This window comes from Lagenorhynchus albirostris, chromosome 8 (genome assembly GCF_949774975.1).
Source record: "Lagenorhynchus albirostris chromosome 8, mLagAlb1.1, whole genome shotgun sequence".
Taxonomy (NCBI): domain Eukaryota; kingdom Metazoa; phylum Chordata; class Mammalia; order Artiodactyla; family Delphinidae; genus Lagenorhynchus; species Lagenorhynchus albirostris.
The window spans coordinates 40554677-40574267 of NC_083102.1; the positions used below are offsets into that span (position 1 = coordinate 40554677).

Here is a 19591-nt window from a genome sequence, read left to right on the forward strand (position 1 = left end):
TAGATTATATAGATTTTGAAGATAAGAAGCAAAGGTATTTACTGATCAATTAGATGAAGGGTATAAGAGAAGGATGAACTCAGATTTGGGGCCTGAACAACTAAAGGACAGAGTGAGTGGAGCAGGCTTGGACAAGGGGATCAAGAATTTAGTTTTGGACCTGTCAAGTTTGAGGCATATGCGAGATATCCAAATAGACAGCTGGATTGATGAGTTTGGAGTTTGGCCGAGAGGTCTAGGTCAGAATAATAAATTTGGATGTAGTCAGCAGAAAGTTGGTGTTTAAAGTCATGAGTCTGAAATATAAAGACCAGAAGAGGTGCAAGGAATGACCTTGGGGACCCTGTAGTAAGACAGAAACAGATCAGTTTCTATGAAATAGACACTGTGACTCAGCCCAAAGTCTCCCCAGAGCCCTTGTAGATCAGGGATTGGCAAACTATAGCTCTTAGGCCAAAACTGACCCACTATCCGTTTTAGTAAATAGAGCTTTATTGGAACGCAGCCACGCTCCTTTGTCCGCATGCTGTCATCTGCTTTCACTCTACCATGGCAGAGCTCAGTAGTTGCAACGGAGTGTATGACCCACAAAGTCTGGAACATTTACCATCTGGCCTTTTACAGAAAAAATTTGCCAACCTCTGTTCTAGATGAACACCAGATGGCAGCTCGGCAGGGCACACCCCAGGTCCAGGAAGGAGTCTCACTAGTCTAGTGGTGCTGTCTGTCCTCTGCACATGGCACTGGCCTCATTGGGCCTGGACTTGGGATTCTCTTCAGGAAAAAGTGTTAGAATTTGAATTGCTCTTCACACACTCATTTGTTCTCCCTCCTTTAATCTTCCTCCTTTTATTTATTTACAGGGCTTTTAGATAGAATTAGGGGAATATTTATCAAAGCAAAGCCAGTGAACCCATGACCTTGACCTCATTAGCCCCAAGCTGAGGATTTCAACACCCAATTCCAGCCCATGGTTACTACCTGGATTACCCTAGAGGTCATATCTCATTCACAGAGACACCGTATAGGGATTACATATGTTTTCCTAATATGAGTGAATTTGGTAACTACTGAATCCATTTGCAGGGAAAGAAGAGGATGTAACTTAGGGGAAAAAAAAAAAAACCTGTTCCATTTCCCACATTGCCTCATCATGTTTTGGAGTCCTTTGGGGTTCATAACAAGAAAAGGTAACTCTTGTAGCAGCAGATCCACTTATTCTGATAGTCTGTCTCCGAAGATGGTTCATAATGGAGAGTGTCCTGATGAGCACATCAGGGTCTTACACTAAAACTCATAAATCATCAAGTCCTTTCAGTTATTTCCTCCTTTTGGCCCTTGTCTCTGCATCTTCATCTCCATTTTAATAACTAAACTCTAGCCGAGTAAAACTATTATTTAAAGATACATCTCTAACCTCAGACTTGATGAAATTCAGATTCTCTCTCCCATGATTTCCCCGTCGCCCCAACTCGGAAGCCAGGAGTGGTGATGTATTGTTGTGTGCAACTGCCCTGGCAATTCCCCACCTTCTTCTCCGTTCGGAGCAGGGTTCATCAAAGCTGCAATTTGCTGAGTCCATTCTACAAAAGCTGAACGCTGATAATAGATAGTTTTAGTGACCTGAAAGCCTGAGATGAGACCCTGTGAGACCCACACTGGAAGAGCAAATGCAAGTAAAGCAAATGCACCAGGCTGTACCTCTGGGGCTGAATCTTCACATTAGGCTTTATAAATAGTCAGTTGGAACAGAATCAAATGACAGGGAATTTGAGGCCATTTAAGTCCAAAATATGTATTAACAGCTTTCTAGAATATTGTTAGATGGCCAGATCCTTTTATATCACTTTTTATTCTTTTTTTTTTCTCATGGGTAAATAGATGCAGTTTGCACAAGAAACACTTGAGTTTGTACCCCTATTCAGGGCTTCACCTCTGTAAACTCTTTCCTGTCTGTGAGATGGGAATGATGATATTAATACCTGTTCCCAAAAGTTGGCGTTTTTGTAGTGGGGAGGAGGGAAGGGGTGTTAAATGAGCTAAAATTGCGTGGTACATACTATCTGGCTCATAGCACACACGTACCGAGTGTCTGTGCCTTCCGCACCTGGAAACAGAACACCATGTTAAGACAGATTGCCTGCAATCCAGAGCAAGCCCAGAGTTAAGGCTGAAGCTGACAAAAATGTGAGCCTTGACTACCGTGTAATATGGGCACCAGGAATATTTGGCTTGAGGAAAGAAGAGAATATTATCAAAGCAAATTCAGTAACACCTTGCATTCCTGCCCAATGCTTACAGCTAACTTACACTCACACTGTCTCCTTTGGGACAGGAAAGATTCTTATTCCCATTTTACAGATGAGGAAACTGAGACTTACAGGAGCTACCTGAAATGCCAATCATGGGCAGAGCCTAGACTGAAGTCCTATCCTTCTGAGTTTGGGTCAGTGCTTTCAACACTGCTCTGAGGGCTGGACTCTGGGTCTCTCTATACATCCTCAAGTAGAACAACTCTAGCTTTACTAGACTCAAATGCTAGGGCACTACATAAAATTTCACACGATAAAAAATCTCTGCTCTTGAAATAAAAGATTTAAAACCCATTGCACTCTGTTATCATATCTTTACAGCATAGTGCATCTAAACCTAAATTACATTGTATTACCCTGAGACAAGATGCAAATAAGCCTTCATTTATCCTCTCATTATCCCAATCTCTGTGGGCTACAATCTGGGTCAATGTGTTGTTCCCAGTTGTAAGTGACAGAATCCAAAGCAAAATGTGGTCCTGTACTTTACCCGATACTGTGTTTGCTGTGGTGGCAGATCACAGATGCAGTCTAGGGGTTTATCTGCTGTAAGGGGGCAGAACATGACCAGAGAGTCATTGTCTCAGCAGAGCTGAGTGAATTTTCACATAAGTTTATATCTGTGGCTTTGTAAAACAAGAGAAGAAATTTCTCAGGAGACCTTGGTCTAGAAAAACGTCACTGAAGTGATTGGTGCTCTTGTGGGTATCTGTAAATGTCAGAGAACCTCTTTCCACTGATGCTTAATAAATGATTCTCTGAAGCACCCACTTGGGAGTATCGGGTTGTTCATGAAAAGTTGCAGCTTGCACTCGCCTGCCCCGTCTGCCCACGGTGCCCTTTCAGCCAAGTGCTGTCCTCAAGGCGCGCTGTGGAATATGTGTTTATCCTTTCACAGGGAACTAAAGGAGAAGATTCAGCCAGAAATCTTGGAGTTGATCAAACAACAACGCCTGAACCGCCTCGTGGAAGGGACCTGCTTTAGGAAACTCAACTGCCGGCGGAGGCAAGGTATTGTTTGGGGCCACTCCAGACCCAGCAAGGAAGAACAGTGGCCTGCCCCCTGCGGAATCACACGGGCATGGGTGTTGGTTTAAGGGTAGGCTATGCAGCCTTGTACTCAGGACAGGACTAGCAGTCCAGGTAAGTTCTGATTTCCCATGTATACCCAGGGAGAATCAAAATCTAGAATCACCAGGAGACCTGTGGAGCGGAAGAGCCACCTGGGCCATTTCGTGCCTCAAGTCTGCCAGTAGTGGTTCAACAGCAGCTGACGTTATTGAGAGCTTACCATCTGCCAGGCTCTCACTTTACCTAGGTTAATGAAGCTCATCTTCCCAGTAACCCTATGAAGTAGCTCCTGTGATTACGCCCACTTTACAGATAGGGAAGGTAAGGCAGTGAGGTGCGAAGTAACTTGCTCAAAGTCACAGAAGAGCAGGGATTTATACTCCAGCAGCTCTATGGCGCTAACTTTTAATGATTCACTATGCTATCAGGAGAGCTGGCACCCGCTGTTGGATTTGATCTTGAAATTTTCAGCATGGATGGCCCTTATTTTCAAATCCCCATACTGATTCTCTTCCAAGTCAGAATTATTTTATTTGTAGATATAAGTAACAGTGAACCAAGGTGGGATAGAATCAATTTTCATAATCTTGTAAGACAAATTTCTGAACTGTCTCTATAAACGTTAATCCCAAAATATCCAGTTCAAATGGATGCCATTAGACTAGCTCCAGTAGGTGGAAAGAATTTCCAGCTGTTTCTTAGCCAGGGAAGTAAAGTCCCTTGATTGCTTTCTTGACATACTGCTCATTGCGAAGTCCTCATATCATACTGTCCTGGAAACAAATAGAAAATAAAATTGAAAGATAAGATTTGGGGAGAGGTGACGAGATTGGGGAACAGTCAGGAACAAGCATAAGCATTAGCAACTGTACCAAGAACAAGCATCAGTTATGGCCCCAGAGAAACCCTGGCAGATATTTTTGAAACCCGATGGATGCCCTGCTCAGACACAGACCTCACCCACTAATGACAAACATCACTTCGTGTTTATGCTGAGCCCATCCTCCCGGCCATTTACTTTTAATGGCTTTGCGCTGAATATTGAGTAAATTCAACGTATTTCGAATGTAAGCATTAAAAATCATATTAAGGAATGTCCAAAGGCAGAACTTCCTTGACAAATGAAAATGCAGGTTATTCCCAGAGGATAAGAAACCATGACAATGGGTATATGCCCAGTAGTGGGACTGCTGGGTCATATGGTAGTTCTATTTGTAGTTTTTTAAGGAACCTCCATACTGTTCTCCATAGTGGCTGTACCAATTCACATTCCCACCAGCAATGCAAGAAAACCATAATTCAAAAAGAGTCATGTACCGAAATGTTCATTGCAGCTCTATTTACAATAGCCAGGAGATGGGAACAACCTAAGTGTCCATCATCGGATGAATGGATAAAGAAGATGTGGCACATATATACAATGGAATATTACTCAGCCATAAAAAGAAATGAAATTGAGTTATTTGTAGTGAGGTGGATGGACCTAGAGTCTGTCATACAGAGTGAAGTAAGTCAGAAAGAGAAAGACAAATACCGTATGCTAACACATATATATGGAATTTAAGAAAAAAAAATGTCATGAAGAACCTAGGGGTAAGAAGGAATAAAGACACAGACCTACTAGAGATCGGACTTGAGGATATGGGGAGGGGGAAGGGTGAGCTGTGACAAAGCGAGAGAGAGGCATGGACATATATACACTACCAAACGTAAGGTAGCTAGCTAGTGGGAAGCAGCCGCATAGCACGGGGAGATCAGCTCCGTGCTTTGTGACCACCTGGAGGGGTGGGATAGGGAGGGTAGGTGGGAGGGAGATGCAAGAGGGAAGAGATATGGGAACATATGTATATGTATAGCTGATTCACTTTGTTATAAAGCAGAAACTAACATACCATTGTAAAGCAATCATACCCCAATAAAGATGTTAAAAAAAAAAAGAAAATAAACCATGACAATGAGCTTCAGGCTGGGCCTGGGGGAGGACAAATGGGCAGAGTAAGAAAGGACTGAGTTACAGCTGGGACTGACAAAGGCTCACATTAGGAAGAAGGAACTCACCTCTCCCATTCAGCCGTTGGAGGACTGGTTCACCCCCTCTTTCCTCACTGCATTCCTTGCATTTGGGCACCTTCATCAGAGTGAATGCTGTTCTAAGAAGATAGTGTGGCACAGTGAGGAAGACAAGAGCCCTGGAGCCAGATGAAGTGGGTACCTTCCTACCTCTGTCCCTGTCCAGCTCTGTGACCTTGAGCAGTTTCCCCGTCAGAAATGGGGTTAACAATGCCTGTCTCCTAAAGTTATTGTGAGGAAGAAAAGTGCTCATGAATGCAGCTCTTAGAAAGCAGCCTTAAACAAAGGGGGTGGTAGCTACTGTTGTATTCTGGATGATCCTGTAGAAAAGAACAATGAGCTGGGGGTGAGTAGACTTGGTTCTAAGCTTCTCAACTCTGTACTTACAGAGTTAACCACCTGGGTGTTTATATGCAGAACACGTGACCTCTCAGGGCCACAGTTTCTCATCTGTTAAGTGGGAGAACAGGACTAGATGATCTATTAGTTCAATCAGCCAGATTGCCTACTGTATGCTCTGATCTCCTCATTGCCTTTGGCAAAATCAATATTCAGGATATATTGCCCACGTAAGGTGATTTATAAAGTTTTTATTTACCTGATATTGGGCAAAAGGCACAGAAGTGGGGGGAGGAGAGAGGTGGCAAATAGACACATGCCACCCAATGCCTCCGCTCATGCCTAGCTAGAATCCTTCGGAACCTAATTCAGAGAACGCAATTTGACCTTCCAGTCTACTCCACCACGAGACTTCCCTTTCTAGGCTGAAATGGGTAGATTCTACTTGAATAATCCTGATTCTAGATGTCATAATTACAGTTTTTTGGCTAAAGAAGTGTTAGTCCCAAATATGCCACGTTTTCCAGTTTTCTAAAAATGAATTACCTACTGAACAAAAAATATTAGCATCTAGATTATACATTTATTAGTTAAACTCCCTAGGGAGCACGACCATCTGTGTTTAGTATAAAATCATCCTTCCAAGTGAAGGAAGGCTTTTTGGTGTTTGGTAAATTGATCTAAAACCTGGTGACTAGCTCTGTGTGCTTAAAAATAGGGATTCAAAGCAGACTGTGCTGAAATTGGTTTCCTATCACCCCATCAAAACATTCCATTTAGATTTACCCACATTAGTGAGGACATGATGGAAAATCATTTTAATCCCTTGGAGAAAGGTGAGATCTCAGACAGGAACAGCCACGAGCCATCCCTGGTTAAAGAGCAAGCACATACGCAAAGGGCCCGTGCGTGACCACACTCCCTCTAAACTTGTCCAACGGTGAGTCAAACACAGATGAGTGGATTTAAGTATTAACTTTACAGGGGAAAATAGGAAAGAGCTTCCTGTCTCACAGAACTGGAAAGAAGAGGAGCAGATGTAGAGCCCTTTAGTGTGCCACGTTTGGCTAGAAGGCCCCTGAGTTGCTACTTGCCCATCATTCTACCTGCCTCATTTGCAACTCTGCTACTTGGTTAGTCCAATATAGATATATACAAATCTGGATTTCTGGGAATTCTGACCACAGTAGAACTGAGAGGCAGTAAATCATGGGAGACACACCAGGCTGCATTCAAGTCCCTGCCTCCCCACCCCCTAGCTGGGTAGCCTTGGACAACCTAATAAATCTCTCTGTGCTTCTGTTTCCTGATCTGTCAAGTGGGGATGATGTCAGTTCCTACATCGAATCATTGCAAGGGTTAAATAAAATCATGCATCTATAGCACTTGGTGCTCAGCACATGGTCACACATTCATTAATGGTATTAGTATTAATGTTAGCTTACAGTTACTTAGAATATAGGTTTTTAAACACAGGCCATAGAGTGGCAACGGCTGTCACATACTTGCTTCCCTCTGTCCCGCATTCTCTGTGGAAGGTGAAAGGCTCTTGTTCACAATCCTTCATAACGAGATTGCCTTGCTTCCATGTTTCCTGAACTTCTCAAGAGAGTTAAGATGAAATCCCAGAAGTTGTCTATGTTCGAGCTGTTATATGCTTCATGAGAATCTACAGGCTCAGGAACTGCCTCCTATTTTCCTTTCTTTTCAGAGATTAGGGTCTTTCAGAATCACTTGCATTGAATAGTCTTGATAAGAGCCCAAGGCTACACACTGGAGTATCATTTTCAAGAAATGATAGTATGAAACTTTTGCTTCTTGTTGAAGACAGTGTCCGTTTTGTTGACCAGTATCCCTTCTCTAAGCATTAACATGACAAACTTAATCTGAAACCCACTGGTGAGTGAAACGTGTACCCAGAGGAGTTGGCATGTTTCTGCGCCGAGGCCAAGGGCGGTGAACCTGCCTTGTTCTTTCAGCTCACTCAGAAGACCTAGAGCTGAATGGTACGTTCAGGCCATTTCAGTAACCATGTGAACCCTTTTGGGGAGCAGGTTGTTTCTTCCTCTTTGATTGAAAATTTTCTTTTAATATTTAATTAAACCTTATCATAACTCATTTTTACAAAAAGGCAGGTATAAGTAAATGCGTTTTTTCAAAAGAAGAGAAGCCAGATTATTTTCAGAAAAAAATCACTTCGCAATAGATGAAAATAACAGATAATCATTGTTCTCAAAAGGCGGAGGGACCAGAACTTCCCTGGTGGCGCAGTGGTTGAGAGTCCGCCTGCCGATGCAGGGGACACGGGTTCGTGCCCCGGTCCGGGAAGATCCCACATGCCGCGGAGCAGCTAGGCCCGTGAGCCATGGCCGCTGAGCCTGCGCGTCCGGAGCCTGTGCTCTGCCACGGGAGAGGCCACAATAGTGAGAGGCCTGCGTACCACAAAAAAAAAAACATTAAAAAAAATGGTGGAGGGACCAGTAATGTGAATGAGAGGGGTTACCATTGACTAGAAGATTAGGAAGGCACTAATATTTGAGAGCCAGCTCTGTGGAAGGTGCATGATGAATACTCTATATATGTTTTACTCATATAATTATTAGTGTTACTTAACAAAGGAACCATAGGGGTCCCTAAGGTTTTTATAATTTGGCCAAGACTCCATAGCTGATGTGTCAAGACCAGGTGTGTAACTCAGGTCTGTGTGACTCCAAAGTATCAGTTAGGCCAAACCATCTTTAAAATGACTTGGGGGCTCTGGAGTTAATCTTTTGCTATGAAAGGAGAGTCTCCAGGGAGACAGAATTCTGAATCAAAACAAGAGTATCTCGTTCTGAAGAATGTTCAGTGAAGTGAGGAAGATTTGAAAGGCGGAATGACCTTCATTCTGTATCCGTAGTTGTTGTCTTCCTTTACTGAACCAACAGAGATATCTTCTATCTCATCACCTGGAAGATGACATTTCCCTTTAAAAGCATTGCTGGGGTTCCTCATGTTTTGTGACTTGGAAACGTTTGACCCTAGGCAGGAAGCAGACCTTCCCCTGAGCACGCTGAAGATTTCGCACATTTTAGGTTAACCTAAGAAAGACCCAAAGTCCTAGTGGAAGTGCCCTAAGATTTCACTTTAGGAAAGGCCGCCTGTCTTCCAAACACAGGACTTTCAGGGCCCCCTGGGCCAGCAGCCAGCTGCCAACTGTGGGCTTTGCGCACAAGACAAAGATGTCCCCCTGAGTCCATGGCAGAGTCGATCAGGACTCGGTTCTTGCTGTGCCCTGTGCCTCACTTTACAGTCCACATTTCACACTCGACAATGGTAGCTATTCAGCTTGCCCGTCTCCCATAAACACCTGCTGGCCGACCCAACACTGGTCTCCAGCCTGGGTATGAAGAGAGACAATGAGCTGCACTGTTCCATATAGCTACCTATGGCTATTTAAGTTAATTAAAATTAAATAAAATTCAAAATTTCTTCTATTCCTATTGAATAAGCAGGTACAGAGTATTTGCATCATTGCAGAAAGTTCTTTCGAACATTGCTGCAAGAATTACAGTTGTCAAGGGTGATTAGCTGCATAATGATCTATGTGACATATAACTTTAATCAGCCCTGGAGACCTTCTTACCAGGCTGTGAGCTTTGAAACCAGCTTTTCCTCTGACCTTCACACACACACACACACACACACACACACACACACACAGAAAAAAAGAGTGAAGCACAAAATGATCTCCATATTTTCAGTTTTTGAGTTGGGGGAATGAAAAGATGGCTATTAACGTACTAACATTTCTAATTGACTGAAAGACCTCTATACTAACTCCTGTTTTCTCTTTAAATGCTACTAAACAATCTTTGCTAATGTTCTCACTGCTTCCTGCTAATTGCTTTTAGTGACACAATCCACTCATTCATTGCCCAGAGGGATTGGGGAACTAGTAACATCATGCTGGGTTTTGAATAGAAAATACACATTTTTCTTACCATAAAAGAAACTGCGAATCAAGCTGCCACTGATGGCTGACACTGAAACTGTCTCACCCAACAAGTCGGTGCGCTCTGCTGGTCGGAGGTGGCATCTCTGCTCTCCTATATAGGGGCTCTGCCTTCAAGACAGCCACACACAAGTTATGATGCCTCTAAACCTTCCCAGAGCTAACGACTCCAGCCTTTATCCTGAGAGAGATACTGGCTGAGTATCCACCCATTTGTTTGAGTCAAAACAACCTTCCCAAGCCGTTCAGCCCCTTTTCCAATATTTTGTCATCCATCCAAGACTTTCTATTTGATGGGAGGAGCAGAACACATCACTCACATCAATGATGCACCGATCTTTTGTTCTCCACCATCTTAGTAGTAGACAGAGAAAGAGGAACTTCTATAGGATAAGAGAAGAGGTAGCCAGAGGTAGGAGGAAAACCAGAAGCTGGTGGTGTCATAAAAGTCAAGAGAATTTAAGCCTCTGGAAGGAGGAAAATCTGTCAGCTATACCCTGTATTGTTATGGCAAGGTTCCAAGTAGCCTTTTGTGTTTCTTTTTTTTTTTTTTTTTTTTTTTTTTTTTGCAGTACGTGGGCCTCTCACTGTTGTGGCCTCTCCCATTGCAGAGCACAGGCTCAGTGAGCCCGCTCCGCGGCATGTGGGATCTTCCCTGACCGGGGCACGAACCCGTGTCCCCTGCATCGGCAGGCAGACTCTCAACCACTGCGCCACCAGGGAAGCCCCTTTTGTGTTTCTTTAAACAAACAGTGACTACAGCTTTTCAAGGAAGACGGTTGTTTTACCTCCCGGAACCCTGATAAATAGCCACTGTTTTCAATAGTTTCTGAATGTAGGAGTGTGTTGCACGAGAGATTTTCCCTGTTCCTGTTTTTCCCTGTAGTATAGGCAGAGTTGCTGAGTCACAGTCCCTACTTCCCAGACCTGGGAAACAAGTGTTTCCACCATATTTCTTTAAGTTGCCACTAAGAGCTAGGGAGCTCCTTCTCCTTGAGCTGCTTGGCTTTGTCCCTCATGTCTGCCTTTCATCCTAATAATTTTTGCTGCACCCAGTAGAGTACTGTAGGCACTCTGCAAATATTCACTGGAGAAATAGACGTAACGTATTAAATAGACAACTTACGAAAGTATGTGTGCAGCAAATTTTTGAAGTGTTGCAAATGAATGTAAGTTGTGCATTTTACTCCACAGTATATGTTTGTACCACTTAAAGTTCTCAATGCTCCCCCAATTATATGGAGGATGATTGACCCATTTGTGCCATATTGACCCTTGGGCTTCAGGTTACCACTGCCAATCCCTAGAGTTTACCCCGGTTTGAAAAGTGAGGGATTTCTAGGAAGAACAGGCTAAGACCTCACTCAAAATAAGACCAGCGTGTCCAAGCACAGCTCACCAACTTCCTTCCCAGCTTTCTGTCACTGTTTTTCAGTTGCTCACTTAGCCAAAGTCCCATCTCAGAGGTAGCAGGGGAAGGAGAGCTCTCTAGGAAATTTTTCAAGCTAGATTTGTGGCCATCACAGTTCATTTAGACAAGGTGAAAGGTCCTTCGGGGGGAAGAAATCTCTTCAATTACTTATGCCAGGTTCCCAAGAGCACTGTTGGTGCTCGTGGCCAAAACTTGGCCCTCTCCTTTGGAATTGCAATTCCTATTGTGAATTACAAGTCAAATTCCCAAATGTGTTCTCCTCATGGAAAACTGCCTAATTGAAATGGTTATGAATTATTCAGGGAATAACTTTATTTTCTCCCTTTGAAATGCTCTCCCAGAAGAATGACCTGTGCTGTTGAGTGTGTGTGTGTGTATAGGTATATATATATAACAGAATTCTGAAAATTTAGCAATTCCAGATGTTTTCCTAGCACTCAAATCACTGTTTCTTTCCTCTCAAATTTTCCCACCAGCGTTTAGATTTTTTTAAGTATATGGATTGCCATATTCTGGCTACGTTCAGGAATTCTCAAACCCTGTTTATAGATGAGAAAGGAATCACAGAGCCATTTTGCTTTTGTGGATCCAGTTTGGGTGTTTTCTTTGTTCATCGTGTGGCTTTTACTTCCAGTTTTAAAACTTTCTTTTCTACAAAAAGAATTGTAGTTAAAATGTGGTTTTGCAGTGAAAGCAATTTTAGGTAGAAGAACATTTTTCTTAAACATTATAGAGACCTTTTTGGTCAGAGTGGCTTCAGAATAATTTGTGTTTGTAGACACAGTAATGGGGTGACTTGACCAAGGCCACTGTGTTTGCCAATTGCATAATGTCACAAAGGGGTTTACAGGTCAGGGATGCTCTGTGCCTTAAGCATCTTGACCAGTGGGTCTTCATTTATCAATTTAGCCAACAGCAACTGTGTAACTTCCACATGCCAGGCACTGTGCCAAGGGACCAGTGCAGTGCAATTGTGAAGACAGTGGTTGTCATCAGAGCGCCCTGGCTTCTCCACACTGTCAGGGCTGATGTGTGTCCTGGAGTCCTCTTCTGTCAGTAACCTTTCACACTGAACCCACTGGGGCAAGTTGCTTACCTAGGGTCTATGGCAGATAATGGGGAATACTAAGGGGCTTAACATGGGAGCACCAAGGATCCAAGGAGATGCTGGAGCAGCTAAGAGGATGGGAAGGGTCCCTTTGGCTGCAGTAATCAGAGAGGGCTTCCTGGAGGAGGCAGCATCTAGCACAGCCCTGAGAGCTGCACGAAGATTGCTGTCACAATCTAAGTTTCTTATCTAGAAAAAGCACTCTCTGCCTCCTTCTTGCTGCCTCACCAGCTTATTCAAAAATTTTTATTACATTTGGGGAAGTCAACTTAAAGGAATTATTTATGAGAATGATCCTAAGGTACTGGTCACACTTATTTAAGAGAACTAAACTCTAGGAAAGAGAGAGGAGATGATTGCAATATCCTCATTCTTGGATACATTTCTGAATTATTAGTGTATTTCCTCATGAATTCCATCCCTTGTGTGTATCACTAGCTTCCTAACAATATATTCATTGATTAGTTTGTGTGCATAGGCCTCAGGGGTGAGGGGTTTGATATGCCAACTGAGATATGGCACAACTATCTCATCAGTCTTACAATCTCACAGAGGAAAGTGGAAGCAGAAAAATTCTGAGAAAGCTGTTTTCTCTTCATCTCCCTCCCCACTTCTGTCAGGCCCAACTGAATAAAGAATAATCCCCTAGTCATTCTAGTAACCCTCTGGAAGCCACCACCTCAGAAACTCTGTTGCCGTTGTCCTCAAAGGATTTGATAACTTTCCCAGTGGTACCAAATGTCTACCAAGAAGGACAGGAGCTAACTAAATATCAAAATCGAGAAGGGACTAACTTCCAGGGCTCTAGAATCATTCCTTCTTGAAGAATTAAAATCGAAGGAACTGCGTGTTCTCCTAGGCAAGATTATGACGAAATAAGGATGTCAATATTTTTTGGAAACCAGAATCGCTTACCTGGTAAATTTGTGTTTTTTTCCCCCAGACAAGTTTTGGTATTGTCGGCTTTCACCAAACCACAAGGTCCTGCATTATGGAGACTTGGAAGAAAGTCCTCAGGGAGAAGTGCCCCACGATTCCTTGCAGGACAAACGTAAGTGCCTCTCCTGTGTTGGAGGCCTGAGTTTTGGTTGCTTGTTCGTTTCCTGGTCACAGAATATCACGCAGAAAGACTGTCAACCTCAGTAAACCCATTAGGCATGTCTCATCTAGCTGTGAGTCCTGGCCGAGCCGTCTCATCACGCATAAGACCTTGATGGATGTGTGGTTTGGGACTGAAGAGGGGAGGGGGTAAAAGGAATGCTCACCTATCTTTCCTGAAAGACGTAAACCTGGGGTTCAAACACCCACTTTTACGTTACTTGTCCAAGTGTTATTCTAAGGAGCAAAAACACTATAAACCTGATTGTCAGTTGTCTTTTTCTGATGACCCAGAATAATTTCACATGAATCACGTACTTGATCCCGCCACGTTTATGCGTTATAGTTCACTGTATCCCACACTTATAATGCAGAGCTAATGCCAGATCCACATATGGCTCGTTTACTTCCAAGAAGTAACTCAGACACTCAATAGCATTCTGTTGTTTCCTAAATATTCCCCAAAATACATATTATGTATACCGATTTGCTATTTCTGTACCATGTCTCTTAAAGAGCCAGTCATATGCTAGATTATTTTAGCCCAACACCAAAGCAGGTTCCAGATTTTTTTAGTCAGCATTAAGTGTACTAATTAAACAAAGTATTACAGAAATATTAAAATACACAAAGGTAATGGATTAATTTGGAAGAGAAATGAGATAAAGTTAGACATAGCCTCAGAGGATATCTCAGGTAGAGAAATCAAAGAGTGAGAAAAAAGTAAAGACACTTTAAAATAACTTTTACAAGTCACCTTGACCCTGCCATGAGTCATATAAACAAGTCGCAAACAGAATCCTTACCTCCAGGTCCTAGCACCTCCCCCCTTGTCACCCCAGGGCCTATGGAAGTCAAATCTGTATTGTCTTCCTTGCAGCTCATGGCCATCACAGGGGAAAATAAACCACAAGTGGCAAATTCCTGACACACTCAGACTCTGGGCTGACATATCAGACAGACAGCCTGGAACATTCTCGCTTCCTCCAGCTTAAAAATGGGACAGTCTGGTCTTCATAGTGTCATTTAGTTCAGAAGGCAATCTTATTTCCTTTCATGGGAGCACTGCCTCTTCAGCCCACGTTATTTGAAACCCAGTACCGCAGAGTCTGGGGCAGTGTCTATACATTCTTGCTATGGGGTCTCCCCAGGCCTCTGCCTGTAATAAGGACCCTCCCTTCAGGTCTCAGAAAGCCTTCCGCATCCCACCATGGACAGAGCTGGACCAGTGGTTCTCAGAGTGTGGTCTTTAGACCACCAGCAGCAGCATCACCTGGGAAATTACTAGACATGCAGCTTCTCAGATCCTCACTCCCAGACGTGATGAATCACAGACTCTGGGGATGGGGCCAACAACCTCTGTCTTAACAGACCCTCCAGGCGTTTCTGATGAGCGCTCAAATTGAGAAGTGTGGAGCCAGGTGTTGCCTGACACGCTTCATAGTGAGTCCCTAAATTGGGCTTTCACCAATACGTAAATATTTTAAAAGAACAAGAAAAGTGAATCGACAGTGGGTTGCCAACTTTCAGTTTTGGCAGAAATAAAGGCTATTATAAAAGAAAATCTAACTAAAATTTAATATCACATTGCTTTCATTTTAAAAAGGGCTCTTGATCAAACAAAACGAAAGACCAGAAAGGCCTAATCTTGGAATAAAGGACAGTCCCTTGTACTAACTTAAATTCGCTGTGTGAAAAACTCACAGCAGTGTCTTCATTTTCCTCTGTTTGCTATTAACTGGTGAAAAACTCACTGATGAAACCTCCCTCATGAACTCAGAACTGTCCAGAGGCCAGCTATTTGGAATCTCTGCTCTAATGCAGTAAAATGAAGAGTTAGAGGTCAAAGCAACCACAAGCTCTATATGAAGTCTTTCACCGCCTCGTTCTTAACCTGACCAGGAAATAGGGAAAGTGGTCTGGGCAGGAAAACAGAAAAACCACAGCTGGATTCATTCCTAACCCACATGGCCCAGAGAATCGGCTCTCCCACTCACTGCCTGTGTTATTTATCTCCATAGTTCTAGGGATCTAGTCCTCTCCTCCACCCACAGATAGGCACTAGATTGGCGTGGATTGTAGGTTTAAATGCAGCGCTCTCATTCTCGCTGGTTGTGCTGCTTAGGAAGTCGGTAGCCCTGCCCCTAGAGAAGGTCAAGTCGCGGACAGTACCTGAGCCTTGAGTAGGGACGGTCTCTGGGCTAGAAACCCGAGGGCCGATGCCAGGGAGAGCCAGCTTGCCAGGGTGGTGCAGAAGAGCCAGGACAGAGCTGCAGGTCTCCAAACAGTTTTTGATCATGGCCACAGAGTGAGGCTGCTTCTGGGAAAGGGTTGCATCAGTCCCTCTGACAGTGGCTGTGAAACTCATCCACTCCTTTCCTCTGCGGCCTTTGAAGTCTAGTAATTCAGAGTTCCAGAAGAGCTGCTCCGTGAACAGTTATCCACTGCAAGGCAAACCAAGAATGAGTACCTGTGCAGGTGTGTGCATATGAGAGGATGTGGTGTGTGTGTGTGTGTGTGTGTGTGTGTGTGTGTGTGTGTGTGTGTGTGTGTGTGTTGAGGAGATTATATCTGTATGCACATGTGTGCCAGGGAGGGGGTATATTTCATGTAATGAAGTCAAATGAAACTATTGTGTGCCTGAGATGAGAAGGTCCCAGCCTAGGAAACTAAAGTTTGCTGCTTCAGGCCTGCCATCTGGTTTGCATTTAATTACAGTTCGCATCCTGCCTGGAGCAAAATAGTCCATCCTCTTGGAGCCCTTAGTCAAAAACCTCATTCCACTAGAAAAATGAGACATTCCTTTAATTCATTTCAAGTACCCTTGCTCTTGCTGTGTACAATTGCCCTCTCTTGCGACCAAGGGGAAAATTGTCTTCCACCCCTTGAGTTAATCAGTGCTGAATACTGAGATATTGGTGAATCAAATAGCATAATTGAATCCTCTTAATCCAGAGAGTGCAAGTGGAGATTGAGGGCCTCTCCTTAGCTGTCGTCATGTCTAAAGATTTAGCAAATCTCTCTTCTCGTATTCCTTTTGTTAGGCAAGAAACATGGCCCTTGAAAATCCACATCTCCTAATCTCCCTTCGCCCCACATTCGTCCCACCAGGTTTATAGACTCTCATCACCCCCACTAAACACCAGACTCCTCTGCTTTCCAGCAGTGCCTGGGCCCCTCAGAGACTCCCTTTGAAAGAGTCTAGGCCAGCGCTCTTCACTCCCACATCAAAGGGTTTTGCTCCCTCACACAAGGCCATGAAGCCTATTACAGCAGAGGAGAGGAGCAATGGCCACAGCAAAGCAAAGTGGGCAATTTGGGTCATTGAAGCATAGGGAATAATTCAGGCCCCTCAATCTACAGAGAGAATTAACTTTGACTGTTGATAATGAGAACAACCGCAAATAACATCTTTTGAGTGTTTCCTCAACACCAGGCACTGTGCTGAGAGCTCTACGTTACATAATAAATTATCCTCCCCACAACCTGAAGAGGTAGGTATCATTGGAAAATTAGGATGAGGAAAATGAGGTACAGAAAAGTTAAGTAACCTGTTGAAGGTCACACGTCCAATAAATAATAGAGCAAAGATCTGAATGCAGCCATCCAACTCCACGGCCTAGATTTTTACCCACTTCTCCAGACCACCTAGATTCAAAGCCAGCAATGATCTTGGCTCCAGCACTGAGTTAATTCTCAGAACAGCCCTATGCGATGGATGATATTATAGTTCTACATTGTAGACAAGAGAGCTTATGCTCCAAGAACTTAAGCCCAAAGTGGTATAGCCAGTAGGTGCACCTAGAATTCAGATCCAGGCTCTGTGATTCTAAAGGCACAGCCCTTCCAACCACTCCAGGCTTCCAAGTTAGAGTCCAGATTCTTTACTAAACTGTACTGGGATCAGCCTGCCCCTCCTCTGTATTTCTGCCCATAGGAGCTTCCACGATGGAGCTGTGTATACAGCAAGTGCTCATGGCTTACTGGTTACTTCCTGGGGTGATTTCTGTCTCAACTTGTCTCCCAGGGGTGAAAGCTAGAACAATTTTTATCATGGTGGCCACATTTACTTTTTCAAAGGCATTTTTTTTTAATCACAATTAAAGTTCCTTCCCCAGATAGTAGCAGTCAAAGAGTTTCCTGAACATATCTGAAGTGATAACCACTTCCAGGGCTGTGTTCAGCATGATTTGGGGGGCTGACATCTTCCAAACATAGGGAAAAATCATGGCCTAGCAAGGGACCATAGAATAGAAGAAAGAGCAACAGTCCCAGCTCTGTCCCTCACTAGCTGTGTGATGTTGCGTGATTTATTTCTTCTCTTTAGTCCTCAGTCTTCCCATCTATAAAATGGGAGCGTTGAATTAGATTGTCTCAATCCAGCTCAAACTGAAAACAGCATTGAAAGAAATGAGGCCAGGCTGCAAGGAGTTAGAGTTGGCGTTAGGGAACCAGTGGTGACCCTTCTGGTTGTCATATCTCTGAACCCCACTTAGTTAGGTTGCTCCTACAAAAAAGGGCCTGATAGAAACACCAGCCCTGCTTTGAAGTAATCAAGGGCCCTCTGTTGCCTCTTAAGAGTGTAGATTCAAAGGATATGAGTCTGATTCTGCTCATGGCTTTAGAGAGGACAGCATTTTAGCCCTTCTGATGCCTAATCTTCCAGTGCATCTAGAGACAAACTATGTAAAGAGCAACCTTTAAAAGCCATGCTGTATTTTTAGAATTTTGTGTTTTCCTTTTAGCCGTAATCCTGTGAGTAATATAGCAGCTCGTCTCCTTGACAGGGGACAATGCATGTAAAATACATAAAATATGTAATGCCACAAGCACGGTGGAAGAGTGCTTTTTCTCCGCTGATTCCTTCTCATTAGAGATTCTAAAGATTGCTCCCACGACAGACTTTAGTGTTACTCTTGTCCTGTTCCCAGTTAATCTTGCCCAGTTTTCAAAGCCAAGGTGTAAATTACTATTTATAGATCTTCAAAGACAAGGGGTAACTTACTATTTATAGATCTTCATTGACCATGTTACATATTATACAACAGAAAACTACCCTGTGACTCAAACTCCATCTGAAGCTTGAGGAGGGTTTTGGAGTTGGTATGTTAATTATATCACAAATTCACTTCAGTGGTGGATTTTCATTGAAAAGTAAATCTTAAGTAAACCCAGCTTCCCAAAGTGCCCAAATATCTTCTCCTGGGGTAGTAATTAGGGAGCCAGGTCAGCCACTGAGAACAGGGCTGATTGTTGGTTCTGAAAATGGTTTTGAGGAGAACTGAAGTCAGAGGCTGTGGTCAAAGGTAGGTTCAGGAATCACAAGGACCGTCTAAAAGAAGATGCCAATCTCGAGCAGCCAGGCAGAGAAGGAAAGCAGTCCAAGGTCAAGGGTCATGCCATTCAGGAGAGGCTGCGTCGCTACATTTTGCTGCAAGAATAAATAACCTCCACAATCTCAGTGGCTCAGGACAGCAGGAGTTTATTTCTCACTCCTCACATTACGTGACTGACATGGGCTTTCAAAGGACTGGTCCACACGATCACAGGGACTCAGGCCAATGGCTGCTCCGCCATCCCAGAGCTGCGCCATCTGGATGGACCATGGAACCGGATCAGTCCCCGTGGCTGGAGAAGAGAGGCTGGTAGGCGTGGACTTTTCACTGCCTCAGCTAAGAGAGAGACAGGCCATTTCCTCTCACATGTCACTGACCAGAGCTAATCGTATGGCCCCACCTAACTGCAGAAGTTGTTGGGAAGAGTAGTCTTCCATATGGCCGGAAGGAGAGGAGAGGCAGTCATTAGTGAGTACAAGTCAGGTCCACCAAAGAGATCTAGAATCAGGACTGAGCTAGCCGCGGGTGCCTGCAGAGAATCCTGGAAGAGTTCCTCACAGCCTCACTCTTCTCTAGGGTTTGAGAGAGCTCTAGAGGTGTCACAGATTTGGACAAAGTTCTTAGCAACTTTAGGGTACCCGGACAATGTTAGCTTTTAAAGAGCCTTCCTGTTTTGTCGTTTTGACATTCGATATATCTTATAATTCTCTCTTCATCGAAATGTCACCCCCAAACCCAATGCCCCAGTAAAAATAGGTGAACTTTAATCATGAAATCTCTCATTATCTTCATCATTAGAGGAGTCTAAGGAATTGATGAAGCAAAGCTTCT

The 19591-nt window shown here is 43.7% G+C and overlaps 1 protein-coding gene across 8 annotated transcripts in view; it reads left to right on the top strand.

The window, feature by feature from the left end:
• ELMO1 (engulfment and cell motility 1) overlaps positions 1–19591 on the top strand; it is a 548623-nt gene that overhangs the window by 509824 nt on the left and 19208 nt on the right. For all 8 annotated transcript variants that reach the window (XM_060156835.1, XM_060156841.1, XM_060156838.1 and 5 more), the window contains 2 exons: positions 3211–3323; positions 13270–13377. In XM_060156835.1, coding sequence (XP_060012818.1) covers positions 3211–3323; positions 13270–13377 — 221 coding nt within the window. The remainder of the gene's footprint in view (positions 1–3210; positions 3324–13269; positions 13378–19591) is intronic.